This window comes from Parasteatoda tepidariorum, chromosome 8 (assembly GCF_043381705.1).
Source record: "Parasteatoda tepidariorum isolate YZ-2023 chromosome 8, CAS_Ptep_4.0, whole genome shotgun sequence".
Lineage (NCBI taxonomy): Eukaryota > Metazoa > Arthropoda > Arachnida > Araneae > Theridiidae > Parasteatoda > Parasteatoda tepidariorum.
The window spans coordinates 62,193,093-62,212,877 of record NC_092211.1 but is presented as its reverse complement, the minus strand read 5'-3'; the positions used below and the strand labels follow the sequence as shown (position 1 = coordinate 62,212,877).

The following is a 19,785-nucleotide window of genomic DNA, read 5'->3' as shown; positions in this document are numbered from 1 at the left end:
TCGGAATAAGTCTATTCCCTTTAGAAGACACTTTATTCTCAGAGAAAACTTTACAAAACAAATATTTCCTTCTTTATTTACTTATTTTATTCAATTTTACTCCATCAAAACTTCTTTTCCAATAACATTCGAAAAATTTTTGTCTTTCACGCTTGCAAATTCCTTTGTTCGACGAAAAATAAAAAAAAGAAATGAAAATAACGCAGGAAGTAATCTTTGTATTTTTTTAAAGTAATGTTGAGGATAAAGATTAATGTAATGCGGACTAAAATAAATTACGTTGCGTGATTATTTTATTTTTAATCAAATACCTATATAATAAATTCCCTTTATTATATATGTTTTTCTTTTTGAGTCCGCGATAAATCAACCTTCGCATACATTATTTATTTAGCGATAAGATTTGATTTATTTTTACTCTTTTGTTATTCTTTTTTTGTTTTGTTTAGAATATTAAATCTTACTCGTGTATTTTGTTTTTCAATACCTCAAGGATTATATTTGAGAAAATATTAAATTAAAATTGTTTTGTTAAAGAAGATTCAGGCGTAAGCATTGTTAATACCTGTTATTTATTCAAGCATTTCTTGTACCATTTATTCCATTCATATTGATGATATCAATTGAAACAAATCTTAATTAATTATGAAGTTAAGTTTGCACAAAACATTAAGATAGTATTTATGATATAAATAAAACTATTAATTTAAGTTTTTTATATTTTTTAATAAAAGTGTAACTTACTTCTGGAATTACTTTACTTTGTTAAAATCTTTAGAGCGCATTAAACTACAAAATTGTTTAACGTTTGCAACAATTTTAATAACGTGCTAAGTCAAGCCATATTTTAGTCCTTCTTAAGCATGATTGCACCAATCATATTTAAAAAAGTTCCGCTGAACACATTATTAAGGTTTCATCAAAATTGCGCTGTATTATGGCTAATATCCCAATATTATATTCCAGTGTTGAATTGATTTTTTAAAATATACAGTATGCAAAATAAAAAAAACAGGCCACCCTAAATAACTTTTAATCAAATGATTGGATCTTAATGCTTTAGGACTCAATTTCAAGGGATAAATTCAAATATGCTACTTAATTAGTTCAAACGATATTTTAAGTTATGAAATCAGAGGAAATTTTTTTTCTGAATAAACCTATCTCTTTTTCGGTGGATTCGGATTTCTGACCCCCAAAATATAGAAAATAATTGGAATCTTAGAAATTTGGTCGACGCAGTTTAATCATGAGAGCTGTCCAAAGTTGAGACCCACTTATGTTAATTTTATTTTTGCGTATTTCGCCATATCTCGAGAACTTTTAAAGCGAATTCAAAAAATTGTTGCATGCAATTAAAAAATTCGTTTATCCACAAATAATTCCATGCAAGAGATATTTTTTGATAAATCTTTATTATTTTTATTATTTTATTTAATAATAATTACAAAAAGTTTAAATTGCAAGAAACACAGTTTACTGAAATTTTAATGGCGGACATTTTATCTTGTGAAATACAAAGTTCGAGTGAAATCGGTCAAGTACTTAATAGTTTCTGAGAAATTGAGTTTTAAAAAGTCGTATTTGTTGCATGTCTGAGGTTACCCCCTCGAACCATTAAGATTGATCGCTGGAACGTGAAGATCCAATCTTTATATTAAATTATTCGGGGTGGTCAGTTTTTTTATTTGTGCTCTGTGCAATTTTTATTATAGAAAAGAATTAAAACCTCATGATATTTCAAATAAAATCTTTATCACTACCTTAAGAAGTGTTGCGTTAAGAGAAACAAATTTAAACTATTTCAACAAACTTATGTGGCATCAATAGTAATCTTTAATTATAAGCGATGAGTTGCTAAATTTATGTGTAAACAGTAAAAGATCTTTTTTAACATCATCAATCCTGTTGGCTTCACAAGTAAACAGTCAAGTTATAAAATAAATATTTCAAAATCGCTCATTTTTCTTGCATTTCCCTAAAAAACTATTCGCTAAGAAACACGCATAATTTCATTATCTTTCAAACAAATTAAACAATTCGCTCATGGGCTACAATAGTGGCACAACTCAAAAAACATGAGTTTTGGACTAAGAACAGGTGTAAATAAGAAAATACACGTTCTTTCAGCAGCAATACTTGCACAACTCATAATCCAACTTAAAGCATTCAACTTCGACTTTCTAATGTACGACTTTCTAATGTTTCGACTTCTTCATCACAACTAATCCAACTTCGTTTCAGCAAACGAAAGCATTTCTTATGCATTTTGCTTAGCAATGAAAACTTTAAACCCACTTTTCGCAAAACTTGCTTTTTTGAGTTGTGCAGCTAATTGAACCCCATGAGCGAATTGTTTCAAATAAAGAACTTATGACAGGAAGAAACATGTTCTAGACAAATTAGAAAAAAAATTAAGATATTTTAATCTAACATATGTTGCTTTTTCCACGGTGGTTTTACAACTTTATAATATTAAGAAAAGAAGTTTAACTTGAAAGAAAAAAAAGATTCCAAGTTCAAAACAAATCAAAGAAGGGCTAACATTATCATATATATATATATATATATATATATTAAAATTATTATTACAGTTCATTTTAAATAAATACAACTAATTATATTTTACTTACACTCCTTCAATAGCAACATTTAAAGATTTTTCTTTTTGTTTTGTAAAATTATTTCAAATAATTACGTACTTCGTTTATACCTGCAAAAGTTCCAACTAACGGTAAGTATACTAACAGAAATGTATAATAAGACACAAATTTGATTGTCTCAATTTTCCAAATAGCAGTAACTATAATGAAAATTCTGCATTTTATGTAACTCAATTATTTTGTTTGATCATCTTATTATTGAATAATGTTACACTAAATATTTAAGCTGTACTAATAATATAATTAATTCAGATAAAACTTTATACGAAGCATATAATTCGATTTCGTAATTCAAGAGTTATAAAAGTTGATTATAATTGATTTGTAACAAATGCGCCAAAGGCATGAAATTATTTAATTCATCAGTGCCCATTATCAAATTTAAATCCTTGTTTTAGATTGAATTCATGTAATATTTTAGTTTAGGTATGTGTAATATATATTATTGTTTATCAGAGCTACCATCTACAACTCATATCGCTTCCTAAGGAATGCTTCCCATCATTTTTTGTTTCTTTAAACAAATTGTTACATCAAAACTATAAATTATTGAACGAAAAAGTTCCAATTTTCTTCATTGTACAAATAGAGTTTAAAAAGCCGACCTGCCTGTATAGGAGTCAGGGAACAGGCCTTGCATCAGAAAGTTTCTGGGTTCGAATCCTGGGCAAGGTATGTTTTTGCATTCTCTGTGCTTTCTGTCCTTACTGTGGGAGCAATGTTGACCCACCTAATATGGCGTCCCTGAAAGAGTGACCAACAAATCTGCCTTTCAGATGCCTGTAGGAGGAAAGGTCATTATCCAGGTGGGCATTGGAAAAAGATGCAGTTTTAAATTTAAACATAATTTTGCTCGGGTATCATCCACTGAGAAAAACATTATAGTTAAAACTACCGGAATATGGTGACATTTATAGTGTTTCCAACTCTATGGGAGCACGAAAAAACATGCTAATTTTTACAAAGAGCTTGAGGTAATGAGTTTAGAAAAATAAATCAATAAAATACGGTTTACAATGTAGCAGATATTTTATTCCGTAATTATATTTCGGTTGAAATAGACCTAACTGTAAAATGTACAGGCACCCTGAGTGCTGGTATTTTTTACCATAATTTGACCCAGTATATTTAACAGCGTATGTGTAGAGTTTCGAGAAATGCTGATAAAAGTGTAAATTTCGTTAATGTACTTACATCCTGAGACACTAAAGCAACATTGTATCATTTAATGCAGCAATAGAACTGATTCACTTACAAATAATATTTGAAGACCATTTCGAAAACGGTTTATGTTCATTTTTCCTAAAAAGAATGATTGGATCACGATCTGTTGCATTTTGAGGATTGCTAAGTCCTAACAAATCAGTGGCGTGAAAAATCGATTCTCTCTGAGAGTAATTTCACAATAACGATGAACCACACTGTAAAAACGTTTAAAATCGTTTTTCTCAGAATCAGCTTTTATGGGCATCGATCATTTTTCACCTTGGTTTTAATTTTTGAATTTTTTTTTTTGCTTTCTTTAAACTTTTTAAAACTCTAAGTTTAGCTGACGTATCAGTGACGTCAGTGGTAGACGGTACTAAGTCACCCCTTGCCGTCAAGCTAACCATGGGAGATTCTTGTGATTTTCCTCTCCATGTAAAGCCAATGCGGGTTAGTTCCATCAAAAAGTCCTCCGCGCAGGCAAATTTCTCCCAATGCTTGATCCAGGAGTTCTCTTGTCTTCTGTATTGGGTTCAAAATTAAGAAGCTACGGAGTTGAACATTGGTAGTCGTATACTCAAAGTTGGGTCGGCTGTTCAACAACGGTTATAAAATTAAGTCTTTGAAAAAAAAACTTCTTTAATAAAATGTACTAAGTGATTCATGCAAATGGACGACATTACGAAATAATTAGTTTATTCTTCAGAAAAGAAAAAAAAATACTTTTAAAAGCAGTATGAAGAAAGGAACCGAATGATATGTTCATTTGTGTCTGTTTACAAAAATGATCGTTTATTTGCATAAACACGCATTTTGAACAGTGCCCATTTGTGTAAGCATGTATTTCGAACAGTGTCCAGTTGTGAAAACTGACCAATGCTATACTGCGGAAAAGATGAAATTGCAAATCACTTTCTTCACAGAGTTTAGAGAAGAATGATTTACCAGAATTTGCTTGACTGCTATTACTTAATTAGAATAATAAAATCCTAAGAACAATAATTCCAACTATATGGTTGTGAAGAGCTTGTTAACTGACTCTGATCATAATTCGTAATAATAGGAGCAATCGAAGTAATTCGTAATAATAGGAACATTTGTTAGATATTTCCAAAATGAATGCTAAAAAGAAAATTAGAAATTGATTTAAAAAAATTTATATATTAGTGAAAAAATTTTTGTTGCCATTCAGAGAAAAAATTTGCACATATATACCGTTGAAATAAATTATAAAACAAACCGTTACGGTTGCGTGGTAGCTTAAGTTTAAACGATTTCGTCTATTATTAGAACAATCTATGAAGATTTGAAACAGGAACGTGGACAGAAAAAACGTTTTTTTTATTCTATTTCATTTTATAAATCCATTAAAGACAATTTTGAAATCAATACCGATTCACTTTTCTTCAATAAATCAACAGAACATTAGCGTGATTTTACCCACAGATAGAAAAAAAAGGAAAAAGAATAAAACTAGTGGGTGTAATTTAATAATTCCAAAACGCTTCATTGAAAATCCATGCAAGTGTGATGAATCGATAACTCGATCAGGATTCGAATGCATCAATTATGAACTTCGAGTAAAATTGAGATGATCACGAAAAGGGAACCCTATATTTAAACTGCAAAATGACTTTCTCAGTTATTGATGATACTTTTAGAGACATTCGGTGATCTGCGAGAAATAAAAAGAACGAAATTCCCCTCACGTCAGGAAACTACTAATGGAGACGAACTCACAGATCCATCAACACGAAATCATAAAAGTGCTCCCAGCCTTAAAGAAACATTTCCTTTTGCTCTCATAAAAAATATATTGTATTTCTTCCTTGAAAGGAAAAAGCTGATTTAGAAGTAATGCTTTGTTACAGTTAGTTAAAAAAATTGTACCTGTTCTAGGCATTTAAAGCAAGCAGCTTATACAATACGAACGGAAATGCGTTAAAGTGAGGAAATTTTTAAAGAATAAATTTTATTCGTTTGTTTTGCTATGTTGAGCCTTAAAATAACCTGCAATTTATACAACAATGACAACGTTTCCTTATAAGGAGTTTTCCTATACCTATAACATTCAGTAAAAGAAATATGCTGCATGTATCTAAATACTGTAGTGTACCTACCACTATAAATATAAAATCCCAATTCACTAGTCTATAAGACATATTAACTCGATTCTATGATGGGGTACCCTTTCATAGATGAAGGTTGACATTGTCGATAGCTCCACTCCCCACATTGGTAACCTTCGGACAGGATGTAAACACAGCTACCTTGGCAGTAACGCCCACTTCGATTTAAACACGCCTACTTCGATGGATGGTCTACATTGATCACTTGACTTGCTACTTGTAACTGCGACATTATCCACCTCCTCACACTGTTGCTACTCAGTCTCGTCTCGATCACACACAACGTCAGCCTGCATACACTCGACTGCTAAGGGCAACACAGGAGCGACCGTGAACTTAATACAGCACTCACGATCAGCACAAAAAAATACGGTGATCTTAATATAGCTCTCCCAGCTTCTCCCAAAACTGCAATAAATCAACTAGTGGTGTCCATTCATCGAATTCTATCACAGCTTTAATTCTGGAAGGGGAGTATTGTAATGTATCTACCACTACAACTATACAATTCCAATTCACTAGTATATGAAACATGTTAACTCGATTCTATGATGGGGTACCTTTTCATAGATGTAGGTTGACATTGTCGATAACTCCACTCCCCACACTTCCTGTCAGTTTCACGCTTCCTAAAAGCGTGGCATTCCCTGTAAGTGTGATATATACCATATGTAAACTTTCCCAGTTATTAATGATTCTTTTAGAGAAATGCGGTCATCTTTTTGAAATAAAAAAGACAAAATTCTTTTCCAGTCAGGAATCTACTAATGGAGACGAACTCGAAAATCTATCAACACGAAATCATAAAATTATTCTCAACCATAAAAAATACGTTACTTTTTACTCTCATAAAAAAGAGTTATAGTTCTTCTTGAGACGAAAATGTTAGCTCATAATGCATGTTCGGAAATTATTTCGTCAAAAAAGAATTCAGTTTCATGGAAATTGAGTATCCTTTTTTTACAGTGCGAAAATACTTTAAATGATGAAATTTATAGGATTAAAATTTTCTTTTTTTAAAAAAAAAAAAGTTATTTTAAATATTAAACAATAAAAGCACTTCTCTGTATCTATAAAAGAGCAAATAGAGTAATATCAATTTAAATAATATACGAGATTAAAACTATCACATACATATAATTTGTTACCTTAAAAAAGCCTTTATTTTCTTTTATTGATCACAAACAACTACGTTATGCAAATACAATAACGTTCATTTAAAAGATTAAACCAGGTTGAAAATCATAAATTTCCTGTTTTTTTGACAAAGAGGAAGATGATTTTGATGACAATGATTTTTATCATTCTTAATAGTTAAAATATTTGTACATTAGGCAGATTTATATAAATGGTTTTGCAATGCTTCTCTGCAATCACTTGATCCGTGATAAAAAGCCAAAAAAGTATCAACTTTAAATAAAACTTTATTAAAATTTAAATATTTTAATAATTTGAAAAGAAGTGAACATTTAAAGTTAACTAATTATATAGCAAAACAATATTTTTATTCCCATTTAAATTGAATGGAAAATTTTATTGCTTAATTCAATATTTTCTGTATAGTTAAAGTTGAGAGTTCTTGAAGGAAAGAATCTTTTCTTAAAACTGTTTCTTAAAGTTTATGCCTCCTAATACTCTTCTTTTTAATTTATCTATTCAGTAGCAATTCTTTGCAAAAAGAAATGTTTTAAAATGTTTAACTGCGCTAATTTAATTTTCTACTTAATTGCAACAAATTCTAACAATACATATAATTTAAATAAATTCGAATTAAAAAAACGAAACAATTTAATGCATTTTTAAACTTTTTTTTTATTTTTCCTAATTTTCTAATAAATTGAACATTTTATAATTAGCCTCTGCGAATTTTAATTGTTAATGCTTACAAATTTTGTTTTTCTTCTATTCAACGCATTCAAGTTTTTTTAAACTCTTTTCTGTATCAACAGTGTCGGTAACCACTGATTATTAAATTTCTTTTTTATTTACAATTACTTATTTCAATAATAAAACAATCGCCAAGTGAAGAGTTTTATCACCAAAAATAAAAATAAATAAAAAAGACCAATGCTTCTGGCGATGAGCCGAATTTCCGCCTTTTTACAAGAAGAAAATTGATTTTTCCGCAATAAAAGGAAAGAAAATAAGGTTCTTTTCTGCCAATTTTGAGTTCATAACAATCTTTGGGTACATAATTGGTTTGATTAAAGGAACAGACTGTTACGGTAATTGAAAACTAGCATTCTTTCTTCCTTTGCGCCTGGAGCCCTAAGGATCCGAAAAACACCTAAAATACATTCTGTTCTCGCAAACCGAAAGAAAACCTTTCAGATATATTTTTCTATATATTCGGCTTTATTGTTTGTCTTCAAATTTTCTGAGGTATTTACGTGATTTTAAGATTAATAGAAAAATCTACGACATGTTTTTTTATGAGGGAATTAGGTTTCCATTATTAAAATGCAAAATATTTAATGAACAAATTTGCTCTTGTGGTTGTTATTTTTTAAAGCTTAATAAAAGTTCAAAAAGTATTTTTATAAAAGTAACAAAAGTATTTGGCTTTTGAAGGGATTTATGATTCGTAACATTCAGAATAATTGATAAGATATTTTTACTAGCAATACCAAAATTAAACATTTTGTGGTTCTTGGTAAAATTAACGAAATATAACGCGCATTCTTATATGAAAAGATTCAAACTTACCAGATAATGTGAAAAATTTCTGGAACAATAAGATTTTTCTATAAATATCAAAATTAAACATTTTGTAGTTCTCAGTAAAACTACGGAAATATAATGCACATTCTTATAAGAAAAGATTCATACTTTCCAGAAGTTGAGAACAATTTATAAATAGCCTTAATATTGCCTTAGATAATTTTAAGTAAATTAGTGGCTTAAATGGGATAACATTAATTTGAAAAAAAACTGATAACAAATATTTCACACGATAAACGTCAATTATTGCAGAATAATTCAATATTTTAACAGTTATATTTATACTAAATTGTCACAGCATAATTTAGTTTATAAATTGAAATTATAGCAAATTATTCAACTATCATTTAATTCATAAGCAATTACATTAAAAACAAATTTTTAGACTACAGTTAAATTTATACACAAAAACATTCATAATAAATTATTTCTTTGCAATTCGCACTACTTATAAACATTCTTCACGTCATTATTGCGTCGACTATTAAAAACTTTTAAAATGTTACATTTGCAACCAAAGCTTTTGTACTTCGTAGAAATTTTTTCAGGAATGTTTTATTAGGCTGGTGCAAATATTTCTTCTGGTTACACCCGAAGTTTAATACTATCAAAAATTAATATAAAAAACAAAAATGGGTACAATACAAATCTGAGTACAGAACAAAACAATACTGAACGAATACAAATGTGGATACTTGTGTCTAAAATAAGTAAAATTTGAAAACGCTAACATAATATCCAAATGAAGATAAGGTGTTGCAGTTTAATGACATATACATATGTGTGCTATATAGCATAACTATAACAAATTAAGAAAAAAGTATCTTCAAAACTACCAGAATATGATAAAATTAACCGTGTTTCTAGCTCTATGGGAAAACCAAAACTCGCAATAATTTTTACCAAAGCACTTTGGTAATAATTTTGGTAAAATTAACAGAATATAGCTTTTTTGCTATGTGGTTTCGTAGTGAATGTGGTAAAAATTCTTGATTTCATCATGATATCTTGAATAACAATTTATCTGATAATAGTTTATCTAGAATAACAATTTATCTGGTTTAATTTGAGTTTTGTTTTGTATGTTTACTAAATGTATGGTAATTACTATAATTTTATAAACCGGAATTTCGGATAAACCGTTACCATACAAACGGAAGAATTACCAAAATATTGTCTAAAATTCAGTATCTTTTTGTTTTGTAACGGATTTACAGTGTTTTAACCATAAATGTCATTATTATAAAGTACGATAATTTTATTAGAAGTTTTTTCTCTGTATATGAATAAAGCAAATCAACGTGAATAAATCGCAAATAAAGGCATGAAAATGGTCACGAGACAGTTTCTTTTCTTTAAATAAGAACATTCCTTGTTGTTTTTGGAATTTCGAATTAGACAGTAAGGAAAGTTCTTGTTTGTAGAACCGAAACTATAGTGTGAATAAATCGCAATTAAAGGCATGAAAATGGTCACACTATAGTTTCGGTTCTTTAAATAAGAACATTCCTTGTTGTTCTTAGAGTTTCGAATTAGACAGTAAAGAAAGTTCCTGTTTGTAGAACCGAAACTATAGTGTGTCCATTTCTGGGCCCTTGATTGTGATTTATTCCCGTTGGTTTTCCTTTTTCACTCGCATGAATACTTTCCTGTTTCGGACTTACAGCGGTTTTCATTCCTAGTTCTCATTTTTTTAACATATCTTCAGTCGAAAAGATGCTATCTAACCAACCAAATATTTCTAAAATGACAATGAAAGTTTTTTTTTTAAATTTAGAAACAGTCAAACCTGATTTTTTTCTGATGGGAAGTAATTTTAATTTTTATTTCAATATTTTTATCAACAAAAAAATTTCTCTAAATATAAATTTTGTTAACAGACAATCATCTTCTAAACAAATGAACTAGTTTAATTGAAATTGTTCTAAATTTTATGCATTCGTTTGATATTTTAAAATTCAAGTTGTCAAAAGGATTGTTATAACGATTGCATTGAAATTTCCAACGTAGGTTGTTGATGGATTATTAAAACTGACATGAGATTGCAAATGTTTCACAAAATGTTGAAATCTACTTCATTCGGAAACATACCAATGAAGCATTTTACTCTATTAAAATCATTCTGAATATGAAACTAGGTATAACAATCGTTGCGCTGACTGAATAAATTAATGACCTAAAGTATTCAGAAATTGTTAATTCTATTCTATTCAGCGAATTTAGTACAGCAAAGAAAGATAGAATACAAAAGTTCCATGCTAACAAAATTATGTCATTGTTTTAGTATGAATTATAGCTAAAAAATATATATGATTTTTTTATTTTGGTTTTATATTGATAGAAAAAATCCTGATTTAAAATCACTGTTTTTTTTTTCGACAAGAAGATAGCAAGAAAGATACCACGGAACGCTAGTTGTATGCTAACAAAATTATGTAATCATTTTAATCTGAATTGTAGCTAAAAATATTATGTTTTTATTTTGTATTTATATTGATTGAAAAAAAATCCTGATTTAAATTCACTTCTTTTTTTCTTGACAAGAAGATAGCAAGAAAAATTAAAGGAACACTAGTTGTATACAAACAAAATTATGTAATCATTTTAATCTAAATTGTAGCTAAAAAAATATTACTTTTTTTAACTTTAGATTTATATCGATAAAACAATTCTGAATTAAAATCACTTCTTTTCTTCTCGATAGAAATGTAGCAAGAAAGATAGCATTTAATTATCGAAGTATACTATCAAAATTATGTCATTATTTTTACCTGAATTGCATCTAAAAAATTATATATATTATTTTTACTTCAGATTTGCATGGATTGTAAAAAAAACCTGATTTAATATCACTTCTCTTTGCTCGACAAGAAGACAGCAAGAAAGATGGGGCAGAATTTCTCGTCGTATACTAACAAAATTATGCGTTATTTTAATCGACAAGAAAATGTTTTCTTAGATAATTTAACGAATTTTTTTTCGCAAATAAGGATTTTAAAAAGTTATTTTGGTTTGAAATTATTCAAAATGTGACCATATTTGTTTATTTTCAAAAATGCTTCATAAAAGAAACAAGATTATTTACTTTGTTTGATATATCTCTGTAGTATCCCTTTTTTCAGTACAAAAGAAATTTTCACTTCTGCCATTCTTTTACACGATAAAACTCCTACCAACCTTCCACGGTAATAGCCGAATGAAAATTTTAATGGGTAAAAGGGATAAAATCTAAACTTTTCAAAATTATGGAATGGTGGGTAGTCTTTTTGCCTACTAAAACTTGGGTCGGGGTTAATTTAAGAGGAGGTTATACCACGAAAGAAATGTTTCGCAACAAATTCTCTTTCAGTTTCGTAAATAATTTAGTATTTAAAATAAAAAATTCCGGTAAAAAAGAAAGAGTGAATTCCGATAAAACTAGAGTTAACCATGAAGTTTCCTACGCTGAAAAAAATTATTAAAATGCAACAAATTATGTTGTTGTAGTTGTAGTTCATTTACATCGTACTGGAGCTTCCCAATGGGCTATTGGCGACAGTCTGGGAAGCATCCCTGAGAATGATCCGAAGATATGCCATCCCAACATCACAATTTTGATCCCCTGCAGAGGGGATGGCACCCCCGCTTCGGTATCCCAAAGACCTGCACGCGATGTCGATCACTTTTTCAGTAGAACAATTTAACGAGGACCGATACCGCGCACCCTTGGTCCCTACGCAGACTGATCCAAGTGATCACCCATCCGCACACTGATCGTAGCCAGTGATGCTTGACTTCGGTGATCTGCTGGGAACCGCGTCTTAACGATCAGTCCGCTGCGGCAACAAGTTATGAGAGGACTACTCAGAATTATGCTGTGAATAAGTTCCCCTACAGTAATTTGTTTACATTTTTCTAAGTATTTTTCAACATTTGTATCTCATGGCTCACTCTAGGTTTACCAGGACTCAATTTTCTCTAAACTTTAAAATTTAACACGTTGAATGCCATGCTAATTTTACATGACTTGCCCGTCTGGCCAAACTGATTTTCTCAGCATGTATTGCATTATATTTCTTCAAACCATTTTAGTAACGATAATAACATTAAAAAAATTAAAAACATTAAAAATTTACTCGAATTATGTGTTTCTATTAATCTTGGCTTCACTGGTCACCGGGTATCCCCGTGTCGCTACAAACTCAGTGCAGTGCCGGTCACCGGTGACCCCCATGGCATTCAACGTGTTAAAGTACCATTGGAGAGGAAACAGATTTAGTAGCTAAAAGTCTTTCCATCGGTATATATATACCCGTAGTCTTCAAGAAGGAAAAGTACTCGCTAACTTGGGTGATTGGGAAGCGTGGTGCAGAGACTGGGAGCTTACTTCATTCGCTTCTCCTTCTAATTTTTTTAATTTTATTTTATAACTGACGTTGAACTGCCGACCCAATTTTGAGTTCACTACAATCAATATACAACTCATCAACCTTATAATTTTGTATCCAATCCACATGACAAGAGAACTCCTGGATCAAGCATTGGGTTAAACTAGCCTTCGTGGAGGGCTTTTTGGTGGAACTAAACCACACTTGCGTTACATGGGAAGGAAAATCACGAAATACTCCCATGGTTAGCCCGACTGCAGGGGAATTCTAATCCATTATTCATCTAGCACTGTGAATTTTTCACGTCCTCACAGCGATTGGAAGCGAAATGGTGGAAGATTTTATATCAACCAGCCATCACTGGGTTTTGAACCTGGGACACCTCCTTGGTAGGCAGATGCTCTATCCTCTTAGCGACCACTGCTCTTTCTTTCTAAATTTTGGCTGTGTGGTGCGGGCATATGCTTATCTTTTGATAGCCATTGAAAATGAATCCCAGATCAACAGACCAATTGAATCCAATCGCCAAAGCTTATTAGTATAGATCATCCGATGTTTATAACCAAACCAAAACTAAAGGAATAAGCAATACAACTAAAAGAATAAATCAGTAGTTCATCAATTTAAAAAAATATTTAAAATGAAATCAAAGAAAATATGCTTTTAAAATGAAATTTAGAAAAAAAAAGTTCATTTGGGTTTTTTTCGTTTTATTCATTTTTTTTATTAATTAAAAAAATCTGAGCTATAAATTAGCTACATGAGTCAAAATTTTCCACTGAAATTAGGCCGCTAACTACAAGTAACGACGAAAAATTACCAACCAAGTATTTTATATCAATAATATTTTTTTTTATGCAAGAATACACTGTATTAGAATAGTATCGCCTTGGGCATTATGATAAGCCACGCTTTAAAATTGTTCAGAAAGCACTATTTGGAAACAGCTTGATGTAAAAATGTCAACTATGGAAGAAGTTTCGTTTATCTCATCACTATATTTCTCACAATCCCTTCAATTGTATCTTTTTATTTTATGTGACAGTGTAAAAGTTGACAAAAAAGACATCAAAACCAGTACTAAAAAATTATTGAACTTTTGGAAAAGAAATCAAGCTTTGTTTCTTTTTTGGCCATTTCTAGTTTATTTTTAAAGCTAATGTTTACTGTAGGTTAAAATTGAGAAGTATTTTCAATATTTAATCCAGTAAAAGCATTTATACGATGATCTAATCTATAAATATTCTATGTAATTTGACATTAAAAAACACTTCATATACAAAGATATTCTTAATGTACTTTGTATACTTCTTTATTGTACGTTATTATCAGTATGCTCGAAATTGTAAAAGTATTTTAAGTAAAAGAAGTAATTCCATCTCAATCATTAAGTATGCTTGAATCATAAAGAAATATATTTAAAACAAAATTACGAACCACTCTTACTAGATTCTAAATAGTATGCTGTTTTTACATGAAAATAGCCATGTTTAGAACTATGAATTTTACATTCTTAAGGCCTTTTGTACAGTTCTTAATTGCTCGTTATTATCAATATGCTCAAAATTGTAAAAGTATTTTAGATGAAAGAAATAATTCTATCTTAAGCACTAAAAGTACTTAAATTATAAAGATATATATTTAAAACAAAATTAAAAATCACTCTTACTAAACTCTAAATAATAGTCTGTGTTTAAACGAAAATAACCGTGTTTAAAACTCCGAATTTTATATTCGTACATATACTACATAAGTATTCGACTATCATTAAATTAAATAACAAAAATATATAAAATAATTCATAAAAACTTTTTGCATTGAATTATTTTCGGATAAACAAATTTTATAGTTGCGTTCTATGTTTCAGTTAGGTTAAAAAGTTCTCGAGATATGGTGAAGTAAGCAAAAAGTATAAATTAGCATTGAGGGGTTCAAACTTTGGAACTGACCAAACTATGTGGGCGATATTTCTCAGATTGCGGTACCCAATTTCTTTTGTATGTTTGCTCAGAGAAATTACGTTTTTGTGTCTGATTTCTATACTTAAAATGTCTGCTCCATAACATATTTGAGGTCACCCTCTGGAACCATTGAGATTGAGTTCTGGAACGTAAAGATCCGATCATTAGATCAAAAGTTATTCAGAATTTTTTTTCTGCTCGTTGTACATGTGATTAAACTCTGTTTCCTAACGTCTTCACCCATTCGTGCATCCGAAATTTCTATTAAGGCAAGTAAATTCCTGTTTCCTATGTAGTTTTAGGCGCTTAATCGAATAAGAACAAAACAAAGTCGATAGATAGGACAAGTATAATTCAGAAAAAAACATTTCGTTTTACTTAATATTATTCTCTGAAGAGTAGGGGAGAGTGGGGTCAATTGTAACAGGGTACGATTGTAACAGAACAAAAATTTCGAGTATCGGGTTCTAGATTTGGTTCCTAGGTGGCGCACAAGTTGTATTTAGTAAATCTACATGTACACCCCTGCTGGCAACCATTTTATTGTACTTTTGAACGCGTTACATCACAAAAAATATTTTCACGCNCTCCATAATTCTATTTTGATATTCTTCGCATCGAATTATTTTTGAATAAACAAATTTTATAGTTGCGTTCTATTTCAGTCGGATTAAAAATGTTCTCGAGATATGGTGAAATAAGCAAAAAGTATTAATTAGCATTAAGGGGCTCAAACTTTGGATCGCTCTCCTGACCAAACTGTGCGGACGATATTTCCCAGATTGCGGCTACCCAATTTATTTTGGGAATCTGAAATTCGAATCCATCGAAAAAAATGCATGTTTGCTCAGAGAAAGTACGTTTTTGTGTCTCATTTCCATACTTAAAATATTGTCTGCTCGATAACATATTTGAGGTCACCCTCTGGAACCATTGAGATTGAGTTCTAGAACGTAAAGATCCGATCATTGGATCAAAAGTTATTCAGAGTGTTCCTTTTTTTTCTGCGCTTTCTTTATGTGACTGGACTCCTAACCTCATCACCCATTTGCGCTTCAAAAATTTCTATTAAGGCTCGTAAATCACTGTTTCCTATGTATTTTTTGGTGCTTAATCGAATAAGAGCAAAACAAGGTCGATAGATAGGACTAGTATAATTCAGAAAAAAACATTTTGTTTTACTTAATATTATTGTCTTAAGTATAATTATCTCTTGTGATATATTTTATTCTATAACGACATTAAAAGTGTTATCTTTTTCATTTCAGTCTGTGGATTCATATTCGACAGCAACGTTAGAAGTAATGGCACATTTGTGTCACCCAACTACCCAGGTTATTATCCCAGAGACACGGAATGTCACTATTTTTTTCAAGGAAAATCTAAGGAAAGAGTACACATTACTTTCAACAAGTTCAATGTAGACGGAATCCCACCGTAAGTTTTATTTTACTTTCAATACATGTAATAAAATGTGTGTCACTTTAAAATGGAAATTAAATTAAAGTTCTTTTAGAATTTAATCGTTAGAAAATTAAGAATCTACTTTTCGTTATTATGATAAATAAATTTATTTTAGATATTAAAATAATTTTACATAGAAATGGAATTTAATTTATAAACGAAAAATTTACATACAGTTTGAAGAGCTTATTTTTTAAGACACCTTTGCAGAAACATTTTTAAAGAAAGAAACGTTTATCATGTAATAATCGTTTACCATGCGTGAAATATATTTTATTTTCTAACCGTCGTTCAACAGTTGACCCCATTTTTGGGTTTACAACTACTAATGCTCAACGCCGCAGCCCTGTAATTTTGAACCCAATCCAGAAGACAAGGGAACTCCTGTATCAAGTATTGGGAGAAATTTACCTTCGTGGAGGACTTTTTCATGAAAATAACCCGCATTTGCGTTACATGGGGAGGTAGACCATGAGAATCTCTCACAGTTAGCCTGATTGCAAGGGGGCTCTAACCCATGATCCATCTACCACTGAGGATATTTTACGTCAGCACTGTGGTCGGTGGAAGCCGGATGCGGAATTCGTATCGACCAGTCATAGCTGGGATTCGAACCCGGTTCACCTCATTAGAACACGAACGCTCTATCCCCTGAGCCATTGCAGCTTTTACAAATACTAATGTTTAATTCCGTAGACTTGTTATTTTGAACCCAATCCAAAAGACAAGGGAACGCCTGGATCAAGTATTGGGAGAAATTTGCCTGCTCCAAAGATTTTTTAATCGAACTCACCCGCATTTACATAACATGAAGAAATTACACGAAAAACTCCCACTGTTGTCTTGACGGCAAGGGGACTCTAACCCACAATTCGTCTACCACTGAGGATATTTTACGTCAGCATTGTGATCGGTGCAAGCCGTTTGCGGAATTCGTGTCAACCAGTCATCACTGGAATTCGAACCCGGGTGAACTCACTGGATGGCGAGCGTTTGATCCCCTGTGCCCTCACGGCTTCAGTGAAAGATATTGCGAAGTATCAGTGGCGTTGAAGATGTGGATCTTCTGTGAATGTTGATATTAGTTTTTATTTTTATCTACCTCAGATTTTTTTCGTTATATTTTTTTAATAATTTCCTCATCAATACTCTGTTACCATTCACTGAACAATCAGTGTCAATTCATTATTCAGTTTCACTCTATAATCATTTTTTAGACGTGCATTTTCAGCCATATCTATTTCGTAAAAGTTACATTTCGGGCTATGTCCATTTCTTAAAAGCGCATTTTGAAATATTTCCATTTCTTAAGAGGATGCCATACCACGAGAGTAACTTTTCGTCACAAATTTCCTTTCACCTTCACTACTAATTTGAAATGAAGAAAAAGTGAATTAAGCCATACCTAGAGAACGTCATGAAGTTACAATCGTGGAAAAAAAAATTCAAAATATCAAATTACAAATAAGTTACTGAGGAGAACTTCTCCATTGCGTAATATTAAGTTATCTTCACATAATTTATTTTCATTTTGATGTTTTAAAATTTTATTTCCGCATTTGAAACTTCATGGCTTTCTCTAGGCATGTCTGAACTCACTTTTTCCGTACTTTAAATTTCAAATTACTTATGGAGATGAAAGAGATTTTATGACGAAAAGTTTATCCCTTTGTATGGCGTCCTCTTAAGCTCGCATTTTGAGCTATATCCATTCCGATCTCGGTTGAGCTATATCCATTCCGATTTCTTAAACGCTCACTTTGAACTACAGGGTGCGTTCTGAAAGTAATGCGCATGATTTTATTGTGACGCGACAATTGATCGCAGTGCACTCAGATTGGTCAAAAAAGGTAGTGGGGGACTTATCCTTCCAAACAAGCCTGGTCTCAGGTAGCTCCGAGCAGTAGGAGCGGTAGGACGTGTCCTCGCTCAAAGTCTTTTTTTCGATCGAGTCACGGCGTGATGGAGTGCTCGTTCGCTGGAACAGCGGTATGCGATAAAGTTTTGGGTGCGACTTGGGAAGAATGTGACTGAAACTCATCACATGCTTCAAGACGACTTTAAGGAGGAATGCATTTCAAGATCTCAGTGTGGAAGGTGGCACAAGGCCTCCAAGGAGGGTCGGGAGAAGGTCACCGACGAGCCTTGTTCTGGACGCCCAACAACAGCCCGATCCAATGAAAACGTCCAGCATGTGCTTGAAGTTTTGAAGTCAGACAGTCGGTTAAGCATTCAGGTAATCGCTAACACCCTAAACTTGTCAAAATGTGTGGTACATGGGATTGTGACGAAGGATTTGCAAATGCAAAAGGTCTGTGCCGAAGGTGTTGACGGAGGAGCAAAAAAGTGTTCGAGTTTTGCGCAGTGAAGAATTGCTGGAATTGATGAGTTGATGCCCCAGCCTCCCTATCGCCCTGACTTGGCACCGTGTGACTTTTTATTGCTCCCCCGACTGAAAAGAGAACTGAAGGGAAAGCACTGGGAGTCGGTGGAGAACATCCAAGCTCATGTTACAAGGTTCCTGAGAGGCATTCCTGTCGAGGACTTCCAGGGTGCCTTCCAGACGTGGCAAAATCGTTTCCGCAAGTGTATTGATGCACAAGGGAACTATTTTGAAGAATTTTAACCATTTGTACCCATAGGATCAATAAATCTATTTTTCCCAGAAAATGCGCATTACTTTCAGAACGCACCCTGTATATCAGTTTTCTTAAACACGCATTTTGAGCTATGTCCATTCCGAGCTCTGTCCATTTCTTAAACGCTCACTTTGAACTATATCAGTTTTCTTAAACACGCATTTTGAACTATAATCATTTCTTAAACGGGCATTTCGAGCTATGTCTAACTTAAACAATTCTTTGACGATTTGCTTTTTTTATATACTTAAGCCTGATAATACTTTTTATATTTTATAAGCATAGAAAATAATTTTTCATTTCGAATTCTTTCACATAGGAGGAAAGTAAACCACGAACTACATTTTATCCACAAAATTTTTAAACAACACGACGAGAAATATTTTCGGAATTTCATTGCATTCCCACAAAAAAAAATCGTAGTAGATGTTTAAATAGCAAAGAATTCGCTCGCCAACGAAATGGAAGACTCAATATTTTTCTTACTGATCATTCCTCGCGTTTCACACCGCATCTATCAAGCTCACCTTCCCCACAGGAATCAACATCGTCTCGCCAAGCCAGAAATCGTATATTATGCATGTAAAGAAGGTAAAAATGAAAGAAGAAAAAATAGAAAAAAGAATATGAAACTC

General features: G+C 31.6%; 1 protein-coding gene and 1 long non-coding RNA gene across 4 annotated transcripts in view; one reads left to right on the top strand and one right to left on the bottom strand.

Moving 5' to 3' along the window:
- Positions 1-19,785, bottom strand: part of LOC139426209 (uncharacterized) — a 161,367-nt gene that overhangs the window by 103,366 nt on the left and 38,216 nt on the right. The gene's annotated exons all lie outside the window — the stretch shown is intronic.
- Positions 1-19,785, top strand: part of LOC107453302 (suppressor of lurcher protein 1) — a 1,038,548-nt gene that overhangs the window by 1,002,550 nt on the left and 16,213 nt on the right. For all 3 annotated transcript variants that reach the window (XM_071184104.1, XM_071184106.1, XM_071184105.1), the window contains exon 12: positions 16,316-16,484. In XM_071184104.1, coding sequence (XP_071040205.1) covers positions 16,316-16,484 — 169 coding nt within the window. The remainder of the gene's footprint in view (positions 1-16,315; positions 16,485-19,785) is intronic.